We start from the raw sequence: 17,641 nt of genomic DNA on the forward strand, positions 1-17,641 counted from the left end.
CCAGGAGAGGCTTAAGGGCTGAGCGTGTCTGAGCACGATTTCCCCGGGCACAGGGGACGAGCCCTGGGGTGGGGAGATTATAAGACTCTTAAATAGCATTTAGGCAAACGACCCCATCAGGCTTACAGAGTTAAGAAAAAGTGGAGAATCGTGGCCTGAAACAGAGGAGCTGCCTCCAAACCCAGAAAAAGGAACAGGCCAAGAACTCGGACAGGCCGCATGCCACAACGAGGCCACAACGAGGCCACAACGAGGCCACTTCGAGTGATTCAGAGCAAAGAGAAAGCATTAGGTTAACTGACAATGAGTCGGTTTGGAGAATGGGGCTATTCCTTATCTGGCTCTTTATATCTGAGCCCTAAGAGCCGCTCACACTGAGCTCACATTTCCTGCACAAACCAAGGGAGCTCGCACCACGGACTGAAGGGCGCTTGTGCTAAGGAGATGCACACGGGAAAGGCCACGGCACCTAAGCTCCCCATCTGAGAAGGAAAACACTCTGAGTCCCCACATCGCGGGGGAGGAAAACGAATCCTTGTGTTTAGGAGACAGATGATGCACTTTCCACGCACACACATGAGAAAGCATAATATTCTCCAGCCACGCACGTGGTGCTGTTTCATGACAAACATATGCTCTTCCACAGTCACATCGCAATAGCATTATTCATGATCGACAAACAGTGGGAAAACCCCACACGTGCAATAACTGATAGAAGGGTAAACTAGGGCAGCCCGGGTGGCTCAGCGGTTAGCGCCGCCTTCAGCCCAGGGCGTGACCCCGGAGTCCTGGGATCGAGTCCAGCGTTGGGCTCCCCGCACGGAGCCTGCTTCTCCCTCTGACTGTGTCTCTGCCTCTCTCTGTGTGTCTCATGAACAAATAAGTAAATATTTAAAAAAATAAAAAGAAAAGGATAAACTAAACGTGGCAGGTGCACACAACGGAGTAGTACTCAGCCATGCGAAGGGAGGAAGTAGGGATACAGGCCACAGCCGGGATGAGCTCTGGGTACAGTAGGCTGAGCCGAAGACACAGAAGGGCACCCGTGGGGAGGTGGTATTTTCACCTTCCAGAGCTGTGTGATTGGGAGGACCGGGGGCGTGGGGAGGGCTGCAGGGAAGGCAAGGACACGACGGGGTCCCTGAGCCGCGTGCGGAGGCGCCGGCGGCGAGAGCGGCTCCCGGGAGACGACCCCGGCCACCGCGGGGCCTCCGGAGCGGCCCTGCCCACACGGCCTGGCCTCCCTGGGCCCCGTGTCCCCCCGCCCCAGCCCTGCACGTCTGCGCGGGACACTCACTGGAGCGCTCGTCACGCGGCGCCGAGGCAGCCAGGCTCTCTGAGGAGGAGGACGACAAAGACTCGGGGGCCGGCCCAGCGTGGCTCCTCGTGCCCAGCGCCGGGTCGCCTCCCCTAGAGCGGGGGCCGGAGGAGGAGAGGGGGGCGGCGGGCTGGGAAGTGGAGCCGCCGCTCACGGCCTCGGCGGTGTGGCTGCTGGTCAAGGCCCGGCGCGCCGCGCTGTCTCCGCTTCTGCCCAACGGGTCCGACTGAGACACGGCCTCGGTGCGGGCCGCGGGCCTTCCGCTCCCCGCCTCCGAGCTGCTGGCCGGCTGGTCCCCTCCCGAGGCTGCGAGGGTCAGGGAAACAAAGGTGGTGACCCGGACGGGAAAGAGAGAGAGGCCCCCACAACTGGGACGGGGGTCCTCTCTAAGCAAAGGTTCCCTTTGCAAGGACCTTTTTTAAAAAAATACTTTATTTATTCATAGAGATACACAGAGAGAGAGAGAAAGAGAGAGAGAGAGAGAGAGAGAGAGAGAGGCAGAGACCCAGGCAGAGGGAGAAGCAGGCTCCCTGCAGGGAGCCCGACGGGGGACTCGATCCCGGATCTCCAGGATCACGCCCTGAGCCAAAGGCAGATGCTCAACTACTGAGCCACCCAGGTACCCCAAGAAGGGAGCTTTTATATTTCATTTATTTATTTATTTTTAAAAATGTATTTATTTGAGAGAGTGAACGAGAGTGAGAGAGCATGGGGGGGGGCAGAGGGAGATGGAGAAGCAGGTACCCCATTGAGCCGGGAGCCGGGTACAGGGCTCAATCTGGGGACTTCCGAAGGCAGACGCTTAACCGACTGAGCCACCCAGGTACCCCATGAAGGGAGCCCCTGAAGACAAAGTGCAAAGTCGCAGAGTAATTTATAGGCTTGGCTGTTTTATTGTCTTTCCCCAAAAGTGGTCAAGGGGAAAGAGAATTTTTGCCCAACAAATGCGACGTGCCTACACATAGCGCTGGGTCAGAAGCAGTCTTCTCAGATAATTCCATTATTAGTAAAGGTTATTCTAGTTTTCAAGTGTAGCAAACAAAAAATAAACTCAAGGGCATATACTGAAAGCATGAATCTGGAGGAATATATTTATATCTGCACATTGTATTTGGAAGAATGCTCTGTACAGAAACCAACGCCAGCCAGTCTGAAAGAGCAGGCCGTCTCTCGCCCTGAGGACAGTCCTGCCGGGGGGCCAGAGGCAACCTGCCCGCTCCGAGGCCGAGCCCTCCACTCTGCTGTGGACAAGCACATGACCGTGCCCTCACTCCTTCAACCCTCTGAACCTTTGTTTCTTATCTATAAAAAAGCAGGAGGCATGATGCCCATCTGACGAACTTCCCAATGTTCTCATAAGATGAAAATCAAAATGCGACAATGTGGCGTACCAAATAAAGGAGACGGCGCTAGCTAAGGACACATCTTTTTTTTTCTTTGAGATTGTGAATGGTCTTAAAGCCATCTTTTAAGACAATCCAAATGGGGTTTTTAAATGTCCATAATAGATGGAGTAAAGATTAAATACTTACTTGGGGAATCATTCTGCCAAAATCTCACTGAGACCCCTGAAGATATGGGGCCAAATCCATTCTCTGTGGATGGCTCAATGGATTCTCCAGCCCCTGGCTTCCTGGTGACCTCCTTGGTTCCTTGAAACTCTGCCTCCAAGGATGAGGAATGGTTTGATAGTGAAGTCGTGGCAATTTCCGAGTCCTTGGGGAAACTCTCTGTCTCATTCAGAGGTTGCAGACTGACGCTTACAGACTGGAGCCTCCCGGGGACACCGCTGGGGAACGTGGCAGCAACACGCACACTCTCTGTCCAACTCACCAAAGCACTCGGGAGAACAGTGGAGTCGTTGAGCTCCTCTGTGCTCCTAGTAGCTAAAATGGAAGAAAATAGACTTTAAGACTCCTTGAGGGTTTAAGAAAATCAGAGAGATATCTAGACACAAATAATGCTTATTATGTTGGATAAATCTAGGTAATGGGGACCTAACATAGCTACATATATATATATTTTTAGATTTTATTTTTTATTTATTCATGATAGACAGAGAGAGAGGCAGAGACACAGGCAGAGGGAGAAGCAGGCTCCATGCAGGGAGCCCGACGCAGGACTCGATCCTGGGACTCCAGGATTGCGCCCTGGGCCAAAGGCAGGAGCTAAACCGCTGAGCCATCCAGGGATCCCCTAGACATACATATTTTTTAAGGAGTCTGTTTATTTATTCATGAGAGACACAGAGAGAGGCAGAGACACAGGCAGAGGGAGAAGCAGGCTCCATGCAGGTGGCCCGATGTGGGAATTCGATCCCAGGACCCCGGGATCATGCCCTGAGCCAAAGGCAGACACTCAACCATGAGCCAGCCAGGCGTCCCTAAAGATTTTATTTATTTATTTATTTATTTATTTATTTATTTATTTATTTATTTATTTTAAATTTATTTATGATAGTCACAGAGAGAGAGAGAGAGAGAGAGAGAGAGAGAAGCAGAGACACAGGCAGAGGGAGAAGCAGGCTCCATGCACCGGAGCCTGATGTGGGATTCGATCCCGGGTCTCCAGGATCGCGCCCTGGGCCAAAGGCAGGCGCCAAACCGCTGCGCCACCCAGGGATCCCAGATTTTATTTATTTATTTCAGAGAGAGAGAGAGAGTGTGTGTGTGTGTACACGAGCAGAAGGGAAGGGGCAGAGGGAGAGGGAGAAGCAGGCTCCCGACTGAGCAGGGACCCTGGGATCATGACCTGAGCCCAAGGCCGGCCCAGGCACCCCAGGTAAACACAACTGACATTCTCTCTTCACGGGCTCTGCTTTTCCTAGAGCCAAGCAAAGAAGCCGTGAAGTCCTTCGCCAAGCACAATGGAAAGCATTGGTCTCGCTGAAAGGAAGATGGGAGAAAGCCTCTAGACATTCTTTGCCTTTTTAGAGAGGAAGGAAAAAACTTCTGCTCTGGAATTCCACCTTAGAGGTTATATGGGGATAGGCCACCGTGATAAGGCACAGGTTTTTGTTTTGCTTTACTTTGGCCACGTAACCCTTTTGTTCAAATGCTATTATAGATTAAAACCCACACATAAAAAGGAATAAAAGTAAGGCGGTTCCAGGAGCCCAGCCCCCAGGTCACCCTTGGGGAGGCCAGGGCTCTGCAGACCCGGTGGGACCAACACTAGCTGAGAGCAAGAATTCCTGGCCTTGTCACCACCAAGGGATCTTTACTATTCCCCACCTCATGGCCATGGAAACCTGAGGCTTTGAAAGACCATTAACGGAACTGCATTTAAGAAATAAGGGAACTGCTTGTCAGAGGAGATACTCAATGCTACCCCACTGATTCGAGTTAATTCCATCCAAAAGCGAACAGGCCCCATTATTATGGTTAGCCTCATTAGGCTTTGGAGACCAGCTCTCAAGCTTAGGTACTACCCCAGTGGACCCCTCGGAGAGCCAGGACTCCAGGCTGGGAACACTTATTCTGATGCAAAGGAAGGCAGACACTGATCTAATTGTCAAGAACCTCAAAAACGGAATTGTGGGCCACTTTGATCAAAATATGCAATCTGCTCCGCAGAAGTACAGGTGGCTTGCTGATGGCTCCCTTCCATTCCAAAGAACTTTCCAGAGAACATCCTGAGAATTGGCCTTTGGGAGGGCACACTGCCGTCCTCATTCCAGACAGGAATAAAGCGCAGGAAAGCATGGTGAGTGGGAAGAAACATGGCCGGCAAGATCCAAAGGCAAGAAAAAACATTTTTCTTTTGAAGCCAAAAATAATAAAAAGTGCTCTATACCTTTATAATGAAAGGTTTCAAGCTGTTATTTATGACCCAGAAAGGGAAGAATTAAGTTCTCATTATAAATGGTCCCTTGAAGGGGTGCCTGGGTGGCTCCATCGTTAGTGTCCAACCTTCGGTTTCAGTTCAGGTCGTGATTTTAGGGTCATGAGATCGAGTCCCACATTAGGCTCTATGCTCAGTGCAGAGTCTGCTTGAGATTCTTTCCCCCTCCTTCTCCCTCTGCCCCTCCCCCTGCAGGCGCTCTCTCTCTCTCTAAAATGGACAAATAAAATCTTTAAAAAAATGGTCCCTTGGAGACCAGTCCTATGGGCAGTTGTGAACAGAAGCACGAATAAATATTACATATAATTAGAGAGTGAGCAAGCATAGGAAACACAAAGGTTCCTCTTACTCTCGTATAAACCATGGAACCAGCTATACCTAGAACACAGCCTGCAGCTCTGCTCGCTGGGCCTTAATGGAAGCAAAACGAGGATGCAAGCAATCCACACAACTTGTCTTTTGTTTTTGTTTTAAAGATTATTTATTTATTTATTCATGAGAGACACAAAGAGAGAAAGAGGCAGAGACACAGGCAGAGGGAGAAGCAGGCTCCATGCAGGGAGCCCGACATGGGACTCGATCCCGGGACCCCAGGATCACACCCTGGGCCGAAAGTGGTGCTAAACCACTGAGCCACCCAAGCTGCCCAATCCACACAACTTGTAATTGAAACAAGAAGAATAGGGTGGACCCCAAAAGAGAGTTCTAGCCTCCTTAAACACACCCTTACTTAAAAACAAAACTAAATAAAAATGAATTTTCATAAAAAAAGGAACACATAGGGTGCCCCAGGTGGCTCAGCGGCTCAGTGGCTCAGTGGCTTAGTGCCTGCCTTCAGCCCAGGGCGTGATCCTGGAGACCCAGGATCAAGTCCCACATCAGACTCCCTGCATGGAGCCTGCTTCTCCCCCTGCCTGTGTCTCTGCCTCTCTCTGTCTCTGTATCTTTCATGAATAAATAAATAAAATCTTTAAAAAATAAATAAATAAAAGCCACAATTAGCTGACCAAGTACGATGTGCCCGTATCTTCTATATGCCTTTGTACGTTGCGCTGAGTCCTTGATAATCCGTAATCTCTTAATCCTCGCGGTAAAGTCATGAAGCAGTGAATACTTCTATACAAGTAGTGCCTCTTAACAAAAAGAGAGAATGGCTGGTCAAACTCACCTATCATCACCGCTTACACTAGTCCCTCTGCCAAATACATGCAGGGAAAAATTTACCATGTTCCTAATCCATGGGCCAGTGATATTGGTTTTTATTTTTTATTTTTTAAAATATTTTATTTATTTATTCATGAGAGACAGAGAGAGAGAGAGAGAGAGAGAGAGAGAGAGGCAGAGACACAGGCAGAGGGAGAAGCAGGCCCCATGCAGGGAGCCCGACGTGGGACTCGATCCCGGGACTCCAGGATCAGGCCCTGGGCTGAAGGCGGTGCTAAACCGCTGAGCCACCAGGGCTGCCCCCATGATACTGGTTTTTAAATAACCGGTGTCCCTTGCCCATTTCTACCTCTGAAGCACCCATTAAAAAATGGGAAGGCCATGCATTTGGGAGCAGAAATAAGCCAAGTTCCCTAATCTTTATAACAGGAGGTGGAAAGAATGCCCACTTATCTGGTAAAAGTATATGGGTCCCTCTCCAATCCCAACACAAAATGTTGGAACCTCAGGCATGCAGCGAATGCTCAACCTTGGCGTGACTGCTGTCCAGAACCTGCCAAAAATCTATCTGAAGCAGCTGATAGTTGGGAAAGATATGCTAAATCTACACCGTCCCAAGTTATTTATGCTCTCTTCCTTTACAAAGTGAAATCACCACAAAGCAATTTACCTGGACCGCATTAGCTCGGCTCCTCACAGAAATACTTTCACAGGTTGGGATCCATTATGACACCCTGAGCTCCTACTGAGAATCTATATAAAATATCGCCTTTGAAAGAACACGAGCACGATTTCCTCAAAACAGCAATTGGGGGCATTTTCCATTACGATTCTCAACATCCTCTACATAAACAGTCGTTGCAGAACTCACTGCCCCCCAAAGGCTCACGCCTATGGATGAAATTGTATGCTTACTTTATCTGACAATGATCTCTCGCCCCACCCAGGTTCCCTTTGTGCCCTGGTTTCCAGGAAGCTCAGTGCTAAATTTAGTGCTCAACTGTAGCCATTCTCACCCAGTTCACAAACGTAGCTCTTTCTGCCTCCCGAAGAGAACTTGTTCCCTGTTAGCTGCTTTACTTACTTTCCCCCCAATGATCAAATAGTCCATGGCTATTACAGAACATATGGAAAGTAGAGAAAGATATAAAGCAGCAAGAAAAATAATTTCAAATTGCTTCTGATCTCTTTTTAAAATCTGATTTAGGGGATCTCTGAGTGGCTCAGCGGTTTAGGGCCTGCCTTCAGCCCAGGGCATGATCCTGGAGACCTGGGATCGAGTCCTACGTCGGGCTCCCTGCATGGAGCCTGCTTCTCCCTCTGCCTGTGTCTCTGCCTCTCTCTCTCTCTCTGTGTCTCTCATGAATAAATAAATAAAATCTTAAAAAAAATAAAATAAAATCTGATTTAGCTGTCTGGGCCCCTACCTGCTTAATTTTTTTTTTTTTTTTATTTTATTTTTTATTTTATTTTTTGCTTTATTTTATTTTATTTTATTTTATTTTATTTATTATTTATTTTATTTTTCCCTACCTGCTTTAATGCATACAGTCCCAGCATATACTTTATTTTATTTTTTTTTTTTAAAGATTTTATTTATTTATTCATGATAGTCACAGAGAGAGAGAGAGGCAGAGACACAGGCAGAGGGAGAAGCAGGCTCCATGCAGGGAGCCCGACGTGGGATTCGATCCCGAGTCTCCAGGATCGCGCCCTGGGCCAAAGGCAGGCGCCAAACCGCTGCGCCACCCAGGGATCCCCCAGCATATACTTTATTTTTGGGAGCAGGTAACTCCTGGCCAGCCAGGCCTCCGATGAGGTGCTGCATGCCTGTTTCTTTATAGCAGAGCAAGGAGTGAAAGGACACAGAATACAAAGGCTGGATGTGTCTGGAATAACAGATGCTGGAGCTAGAATCTGGAGGATCATCTGGTCTAATCCCTTCTGTGTTTCTAATAGGGAGCCCCATCCTCCCTGGGCCAGGGAAGCTCACGTTGAGAGCAGCACAGCTCATCTAACCGGTTGAAGTGCCAGGCCTTTCACTGGGTCACATTTACTGGTGCATGGAGTAGCCAAGGGTCAAGCACACAGCCCTGCCACACTCTCTTTTCACTTCCTTTCCACAGGGTGCCAGCTGGACGGGGCGCCACCAGGTCTGCTCTGGCAAGTCCTGCTGGCTCTTGGTGCTCATGCCTGCGTGCAGATAGCCCCTCTATCCTGTGGTCAGGGTCAGGCGGAGATAGTAAGGTCTCGGGATGTAGATTTAAGGGGGTGGGGAGGGGAGTAGAAGGTATACCAGAGCTCTCTTGGCAGGTTTAGCAGTTACCAGCCCAGCTTTAAAAGTAAAAGCAGAACTTTGTTCCCCGTGTGGCTTCAGGTCTCTGTGCATGTCCCCTCAGCATCCCCGCAGGGAGGGGTAGGCTGGCCCGCTAGACCCAAATGGGTCATTTAACAGGACCTAGAGCCCTAGCACCTAGTTTTTGGAAGCAGGGAGCTCCTGGCTAGCCAGGCCTCAGATGAGGGAGGTGGGCCTCTACCTAGCGCAGAATTCCCACTTCAGCAAAAAGGAAGAGAAATGCTCGGTGAAAGACTCAAGGAGTCGAAAGATACAGCAGAACTCTTCCCAGAACTAGAAGTATAAGGGTTTTTTTGTTTGTTTGTTTTGGTTTTTTTGTTTGTTTGTTTGTTTGTTTTTAAGATTTTATTCTTCAGTAGTCTCTACACCCAACGTGGGGTTTGAACTTATGACCCTCAGATCAAGAGTCGCATGCTCCACCCACTGTGAGAGCCAGGCACCCCTAAAAGTATAAGGTTCTAAAAGGAACCTGAAGGCCAACTGATTTTTTAAATGTGGAAAAACCTAGGTGACAACAGAGTCAAGCCCAGTAAAGTTGGAAACATAGGCTGATTTTCAAAGTATAAGCCACAGTAGTGGGTTGAGTTTAAGTTATAAATATTAAATGACCTTGACCAGAATCAAAGTGTAGCTTCCTAGAAAATGCTTCCTTTCTACCATTTAGTAAAGTCAGTTGTAAATCACTGAACACAGACCTTTGAAACTAAAAAGGCTCATAGCTTTGGTCCAATCTAACCAATGTTTAAGAATGATCTTAAAAGGAAACCTCTTAAAACATGAATCACAAATTATATACATACCCAGTAGTCAGCAGATACTATATACAGAGTATTTAAAGGAGGAATGGGCTGTTTTAAATAGGCATTATGGAAAGGACCTCCAGATTCAGTGTTTGCATTGGTGACCTAAACCCAAACCCCTAGTCTTGCAAAGTATCTCTGAGAACCTCTGACCTCTCAAAATTTTGAAATGGCAATTTCGGAAGCAACCTAACCTCTAATTCCAAGAATATTTCCAGACCTCTCTGTCCTGCTTCTTCAGGCACGTGGATGAAAACACACACAGCATGCACGGACTCTGAATAAAAACCTCAGGGAAGAGAAAAAGCGGGCAGAGTTTCCAGCATTTTCTTTGGCCCGTGGCTGGTGGAGCTCTCTGATACTGGAGCACATGCTAATCCCCATCACTTACCAACCGCACCTGGTTCTGGGATGGCAGGGAACCTGGGAGAGGGATGGACACAGTTTGTGTCCCTGAGAGGATCACAGTCCCTCTGGGTAGTCAGGTGTTGGATAACCTAGTGTGGTGGGGTAGACAGAGGCTCAGAGGGCTGAGAACAGGCTTGTTGGAACGGAATGCCTGTGTAGGGGCCTTAGCTGATGACTAGGAGCCAAAGAGGCAGAGAGGCGAGCCCTCCACTGCTGCTGCCTTGCAAACACCAGCACTGTGGGGTGTTTGGTTTTTGTTTTTTTTTAAACAATGCATAGAAAAATGTGTATCTATGTTATCTTCACCATGGCAAGAAACAATTTTGCAATGATGAAAAAACACAAACCTATGTCCTAATCAAATGACACATGCTCTCCATTTCACTCACCCCAGAGCATGGCCTCTTATGCAAGGAGACTCACCAACAGCACTCAGTGTACGTGGGGTAAGAGGGGACCAGCAGGGGTTAGTGGACACAAGGACTTAGAGCAGCCACCAGCCCAACTCTTAAGTTCCTCCTTATGCAGTTAAAGAAAACCCCTTTTAAAGATGGACTTTAGTATGAATATACGTTGTGCAGATCACACATTTTCCCCCAAATACTTTACATTTGTCTCTAGTGCCTTCTCCCCTCAGCGCTGGTGACAGGGATGTTACTGGTGGTCTGTAGGCATCTACTACTTCTATTCTGGATGACGTCGTAGGAGCACTTACCCGAGGAGGGCTCCAAGGGAGAGGAGTAAGCTGGTGTCCTGGAGAAATGTGGCCAGGAGAGCGCCAGTCCTGAGGTGTTCCTCTTCCTGGAGAGTGTGGTCTCTTCTCCAGTCTCCAAAGCAGGAAGAGGGAACTGGCCTAAGACCCAAGTGGCAGCCACTTGGGTGTGCACAGTCACTTCGTCTGGGAGCCCCTTTCGTCTCGCCAGGGAACCCCGGGATGTTGTGCTCTCCGTGTGAGAAGGGGCAGTTCTTCCTTCGGACCCTGAGCTGGATGGCAAGTGAAGCATTCCCAAAGCTGAAAGCAGATGGCAACAATTACAATTCCACCAGCAGACTTCCAAATGCCTGAATAATGTGTAGTGGGCTCACCTCTGACCTCTGTGAGGAGACATGAGGAGTCACTATTCATTCTATGAAAAATTCACTCCTGAACGAGAGACCACAAACCAAGACAAAGCCTGTTTTCAGATCTCACAAAGACTGCATTTTGTGGCAGAGTTGTTATAAAAGGGGCACAATGAAGCTAAGCGTCAGATGATATGGAATCAAAGATGCGATTCTGATCACCATGACTCATCACTCACATTCCACAAAGCTAGTCTCAGAATTTACTTGAATTCAACCTCAACAAAATTTCCAATATCCGCATGACCGACACACCTGGGTGTCATCATGGGCAGTTCTAAGCTCTATGTCCATCACTCATGAATGGAACATCAAATACTGTCATTGGTACTCTTTATAGAACCGAGTGCCCCATCCCGACCTCCTAGAACTAGCCTGCGAGACCACGGGGTCATCTTTGATGGCTTCATCGTTGATGGCCTACTTTTAGACTATTACCAAGTCATATCGATTTTCCTTTGTGAACAGTCTTTACCAATCCCCTCCTCTCTGCCCCTCAGGCCACTGGGCCATGGATCTTAGTGCCCAGCATCTGCCTGGGTGGTCCTCTTGACTCCAGGTTCCGTCTGCCCCATCCTAGACCTGCCTGTCAGCTGAATCCCCCTCCAAATTCACTTTAATCATGTCATTGCCTTGTTCAAAACCCTTTAGTGACCCTCCCTACCACACCAAATCTAAACTGCCTGGTTTTCAAAGGTCTCCATGACTGCCTCTAATCCCACCCACACAACTGTCCTCTCCTCCACGTGGGACTTGCACTCTCCATGTGGGAAGCTGCTGGCCTTCCCACCCCACAAAGAGACCAAGCTTCTCTTCTTCCCTCACATGGTCGGTGCATCCCACTCCTTAGCTATCCCTCCCACCTTGTTCGGATGCACAGGCAGGCAGGGTCAAATCCCAACTCTAAAACCTATTTAGGGCAGCCCCAGTGGCTCAGCGGTTTAGTGCCACCTGCAGCCCGGGGTGTGATCCTGGAGACCCAGGATCGAGTCCCACACCAGGCTCCGTGCATGGAGCCTGCTTCTCCCTCTGCCTGTGTCTCTGCCTCTCTCTCTCTCAATCTGAATAAATAAATAACTCTTAAAAATAAATAAATAAAAATAAAACCTATTTAGCTGTTTGACCTATACATCTCAATTTAATGAACTTCCCTACCTTCAGTTTCCAAAATCCTAAAATGAAGATAGTGTGACCCCATTGGCTTGCTGTGAGAATTGAGAGAACAGAGATGTTGGCATGCAGTAGGTGCCTAATTGTGCCAGTTTTGTCTGCCCTTCCTCAGTCAAATCTTACACATCCAGCCCCAGCCCCTTCTTGAAACCCTTTGCTGAAATGCCAAGCTGGGGCGCCCGGGTGGCTCAGTCAGTTAAATATCTGCCTTCGGCTCAGGTCACGATCCCAGGGTCCTGAAATCGAGCCCCATGTAGGGCTCCCTGCTCAGCGAGGAGTCTGCTTCTCCCTCTGCCACTTCCTCCACTTCCTCCACTCGTGCTCTCTCTCTCTCTCAAATAAATAAAATCTTAAAAAAAAAAAAAAAGCCAAGCCACTGAGCTGTGCAGATTGAAGCAGGAGCCACCATTTGAGCTACGTGAACACAAACGCGGCCGTGTTGCCCACCAGACCAGACCTGGTTCCTCTGAGACTGTAGCGTGTGGCACAATTACTGAGGTCGTTTGGATTCACTCTGGCCACGGAATCCCAAGCCTCTAGGTCTGGGATCTGACCCTCGCCTAGTCTATGCTGCTAACTCACTTAATCACAGCATGCCATAGACAGAGCCTAAGCCACAGGTCTGATCCACAGCCCAGGACCCTCGGATGGACACTGGGGCTCAGGATGGGGAAGAGGGAGATGCAGAAACTTTGTTTTCCAGGGTGGGACATACATGCAAAGAACATCACTGGCTCAAACTCACCCGTGGTGATACTCTGGGAAGTCAGAGCTGTTGCTACGTCAGGCCCAACAGGGGAAACAGTGAAATTTGTTTTCCTGGAAGTGTCGTTTCTTCCTCTAGCATCTGCCGCTTCTGTTTGTGGAGTGAGGTTTTCTGGAGCATTTGAAGAAGTGTGGCTCTTTCTGGAGGTCTGAGTCATCACACCCTCCTTGGAAACCACTGTTGAAAAGTCCACTTGATTCTGATCAAAGGTGCCGTTTTCTACGTGTGGTTCAGTGTTACTTTCTGGCCAACTGTTCATTTCAGCACCTGAAACAATAAGGACATGGACCAGTGAGAGCTCGCTGGCTTCTGAAAGAGGAGGAAACCCTCAGAAAAGCCATGAGCGGATAGATCAGTGAAGAATTGGATTCAGCTAGAATAATTTCACCTTTCTTTTTTTCCCCATGGTGATTATTCTGACAATCCGGGGGGAGAAATTATGAAGTACCAATACTACATAGGATGGAATTTTACAGTAAGTGGAATAATGATAAAAACCGCTAGAAAGAGACCAATGCGGGACTTGGGGGAGAGCACCAGGCCCGGAGCGGGATGGGGGCAGGGATGCAGGTCAGGTGTGAGCACAGGGAAGGGAGCACTTCCAAGCACTGAGGTGGTGAATTGCATCTTCTGGGTGGTAGGAGGGTAAAAGCTGGCAGCTCTCCATCCTGACACCTACTCTTGCAGGCAGGGAATGGGGGCTGGGACATGCATAATTCTGGAAAAAAAAACCTGTGGACGATTTGGTAATATGACCAAAGCCTTAGTAATATAAATAGGTTTGATGATTTCGTTTCCTTTGAATTCATGCTAAATACTCAAGAATGTGGACAAAAATTTCAGCTGCACTGATATTCATGATGTCATTGTTTATAATAGCACAAAAGAAAGGAAGGAAGGAAGAAACAAAACTGAAAATCTATAGCAGGAGATCAATTAAACCAGTTGCAGTATGTCTGCATGAAAGGATGCTTTGAGGTATTAAAATGATGTGGTAACATAAAATACAGAAAGATATTATACAAATATTGAATTAAAACAACAGGTTTCTTTTTTTTAAGATTTTATTTATTTATTCATGAGAGACACAGAATGAGAGAGAGAGAGAGAGAGAGAGAGAGAGAGAGGCAGAGATATAGAGGGAGAAGCAGGCCCTATGCAGGGAGCCTGATGTGGGACTCGATCCCGGGACCCCAAGATCAGGCCCTGGGCTGAAGGCGGCACTAACCACTGAACCACCCAGGCTGCCCAAAACAACAGGTTTCAAAATGGAATTTCAAGTATGATCTCATTTTGTTAAAAAAAAAAAAAAAAGAACAGCAATCATGAATGCGTGTGCGTGCCGAACACAGATGTAAGCTCTCGACATGCCCTCATTTGTTCAACATCCAGGTAGATCCTCTCATCCTCCCCACTTTGCAGGGGGCCATGCCCAAGACCCCAGGCAGCCTGCTCCCCACCCAGGTCCCTGAGCTCTCGCAGCATCTGGCGCACTGCACAAGGTGCATTGTAGCAAATCCTCTGGGGCCCCCCTCATCTCCAGGGCAGGGGTGCTGAGGAAAGGTTGCTTATTCGCATGGACAGTTTTTTGACATTTATAAATTAGGGATGGGTGCAGAGTAGTCAGAAAATATATTGCAACGATCAGTTTCTGCCATATTGCCCAAAGTGGGGCAAAGAGGGCATTAGTCAAAAACGTCAGGATCGCATGAAAGTTGGGGGGAAACTGGGCACAGAGGTCATCACATGTGGTGTCAAGTGTCATTTGTCAAGGCAGGAGGCTGAGAGTCAGAGCAGGTAGGTGGGATGCCCAAGTCCGACCCAAGAAGGCTGCCTTGCTATTCTGACGACGTCGGAACACGACCCAGAAACGGCTTGGAAGCCCGAACCTGCCACTGCCAGGGTGCCGCCTCCTGAAGATCACACCAAGAGAACATTCTAAGAGCTGTTTCCCTGGATATCCAAACTAATATGGAGATGATATGAAATACGTGTGCTAATTGGAGGGCACGGAGTTTAATGAGTTTCTGGAGAAAGCAATGAGGACAAGGACCATTTAAAGTTATTGCTGATTGCATGGCTCCTCTAAAAACCTACTTTTATTTTCCTCATTTGGGAATGATATTTTCCTTTCTGCCTAGAATCAGGCACTGTTGAGAAACCTCTGGGGGAATGAATGAAGTCACTTCTATCGGTATGAGTCAGGCAAGGATGGCCAACCATCTGACCAGTAGAGGCTGTAGGCAGAACCTACGGTTTGGCTCAAAATATCACACACACATACACACACACACACACACACACACACACACTTTCCCAAAAGGAACAAGCTATCTTCTAGATCAGCACTGCCTAAGAGATATATAAAGTAAGACACAAATGCAAGCCACATATGTAACTTTATTTTTAAAAGTAACAGATGAAATTAATTTTAATACGTATTTTACATACTCTGACATATTCAAAATGGTAGTATTTCAATATGTAATTGATATAAAAATTGAGATACTTTGCTTTTTTTTTTTTTTTTTTTTTGGTATTACACCTGTACAATCCAGAGTACTATGCTAGCTATACTTCAAGAGCAGAACAACCACATGTAGCTAGCTACTGGCTACAATACTGGTAACGCAGTTCTAGGTCAATGGTTCTCAGGTCCACCTCCACCAGCAGTGTGGCTCACTTATTGGGGTTGCCAGGTAGAGGGGAGGTGATTTTAAAATCCTCCATAAGAGATTCTGACAAACTTTCCTAAGGGAACCCCTTTCTCTCCAAATCCCTTGAGAATTGCAGATTTCATGCTTCCTAATCTGTTTCCTGTAAGTGATAATTAAGAGAAACTTCCTGAAGGGGGAGGGAAGTTGCCCGGCATCTGAGCTCCACTGGGGCCCAGCCCCAGACAGGCAAGGGCCACGTTCAGCTGGAAATGGGATATGGATGGGTGTTTTGAGGGGCAGCTACCAAGTCGGTGAGTTCAACTTGAGATTTCGGGGGTTACAGAGACCAGAGACCCACCCACACAGCATATTCCCATTGTTCTTCCTATTTGAACTGCAAGGCAAACCGGACACCAGAGAGAAGGGAAAAGAGTTTGAGGATGCTTTCTCTCTCCTTGGGCCACAAGGAGAGAAATTAGTCTTTAGGAAAAAAGTGATTGTGCGGAGGTGGAAAGGACTCAAACCCACACCCTGAAGCTGGTAGGCCATGAGATCTCACTCAGAATGTGGGACTTGCCTACTGCTGAGCCTCTAAGGTTCATATGGCTATGTCTTTGGGGAAGCAGCAGCATGCCCATCTTCAAGGAACTGGGAACGTCCTCAGTCAGCTCAAGGAATTCCACTACAGCCTTCAAAAGGCACAGAAGGGTCGCATAAAGACAAGACATGGCTAGCACTGAACCATGCGGTCTCCCTGGAGGTTTGGCCAAAGATGGAAGAAAGAAAAAAAAATGCACACCATAAACAAGACAAAAAGGCAGACCATAGTCTTGCCCTGTCCCAGATAACCCTGCCACTACACACTAAATACGCTAAATAAAGTAATTTTTAAAAAATCTTTCTAAAAGCATTGCTGAGTTGGCAAGGAAAGAACCAAGTCTTCTAAGACCAAACATGGACCAAGAGCTGGAATTTAGAGAAGTAAGCTAGTTCTAGAGCTGTAGTTGCCCTGGGGCACCTGCTCAATTTCTGTGACCTTGAACTTCTGTTCTGATGACCATGAGGACAGAGGGGATAGGAGACTCTTAAGGAAGGAGTCTGAGAGGAGACTCCTGTATCAAGTTGAGACCAGGGCTATACCATATCTATAAAGCACATAGGACAAAAAAAATCTGCCCTGCAGAATGGGACAGCAGGGAAAAGTGGCTTTTGATCTTGATTTTGGGTAAAGGAAAATAAATCTCACTCAAGAATTTGTAACCATAAAGGCAGCCCTCATATGGGTGTGCAGCATGAATTCACATACCAGTGTGGTCTAAACCTCAAACCACGGATATATTTTAAAATAGGTCCTGAACTTTGTAATACACTAAAACCACTAAATCATATACCTTAAAGGGTGAATTTTACGGTATGTAAATTACATCTCAAATACACACACACATACCCCGTTAATGGAAAGGAAAACTGGTTCTGATATATAATGCCTCCTACTTGGCAGAAATAAATATAAATGTTCTCTAAATGAATATACCTTCAATCTAATTTTATCATTTATTGATACAATTCCAAGGAATAAGAGATCACCATCAAAAGGCACAACATATATAAGGAAAAAGGGTATCAGTGGGCAAAAGTCAGAAATATAGATAAGCAAAGACTTCAAATACTGGAATTATCAGTCAAAGGATGTAAGTCCATAAAACTACATGAAAAGAAGTTAAGGAACTGAAAATTAGAAAAAGGGAGACTATAAGTAAAGACCAAAAGATATGAAAGAACCCTAAATGAAAATTCTAGAAATGAATAAATTATAGTAAATGAAATTAGGAAACTCAACAGATTAGATATGATTGAAAAAAGAAGTAATGATTACAAGACAGATGATGAGGGAATGCCCAGATGATATGAAAAGATAGAAAATATGAAAAAGAGATGAAGAGACAAAGAAGATAGAGTGAGAAAGTCCAAAATACCTATAACAACCAGGGGGGAGGGGTGCCCAGGTGGCTTAGTTGGTTAAGCCTCCGACTCTCA

At 47.3% G+C, this 17,641-nt stretch overlaps 1 protein-coding gene across 1 annotated transcript in view; it reads right to left on the reverse strand.

Moving 5' to 3' along the window:
* The window catches only part of HEG1 (heart development protein with EGF like domains 1), an 89,549-nt gene that overhangs the window by 48,801 nt on the left and 23,107 nt on the right, over positions 1-17,641 (reverse strand). Inside the window, exons 2-5 of the mRNA XM_038583066.1 lie at positions 12,927-13,214; positions 10,605-10,901; positions 2,851-3,204; positions 1,298-1,624 (exon numbers count right to left, since the gene is read on the reverse strand). Of these exons, the coding sequence (XP_038438994.1) occupies positions 1,298-1,624; positions 2,851-3,204; positions 10,605-10,901; positions 12,927-13,206 (1,258 nt within the window). The 5' untranslated portion in view covers positions 13,207-13,214. The remainder of the gene's footprint in view (positions 1-1,297; positions 1,625-2,850; positions 3,205-10,604; positions 10,902-12,926; positions 13,215-17,641) is intronic.

This window comes from Canis lupus, chromosome 33 (assembly GCF_011100685.1).
Source record: "Canis lupus familiaris isolate Mischka breed German Shepherd chromosome 33, alternate assembly UU_Cfam_GSD_1.0, whole genome shotgun sequence".
Taxonomy (NCBI): Eukaryota; Metazoa; Chordata; class Mammalia; order Carnivora; family Canidae; genus Canis; species Canis lupus.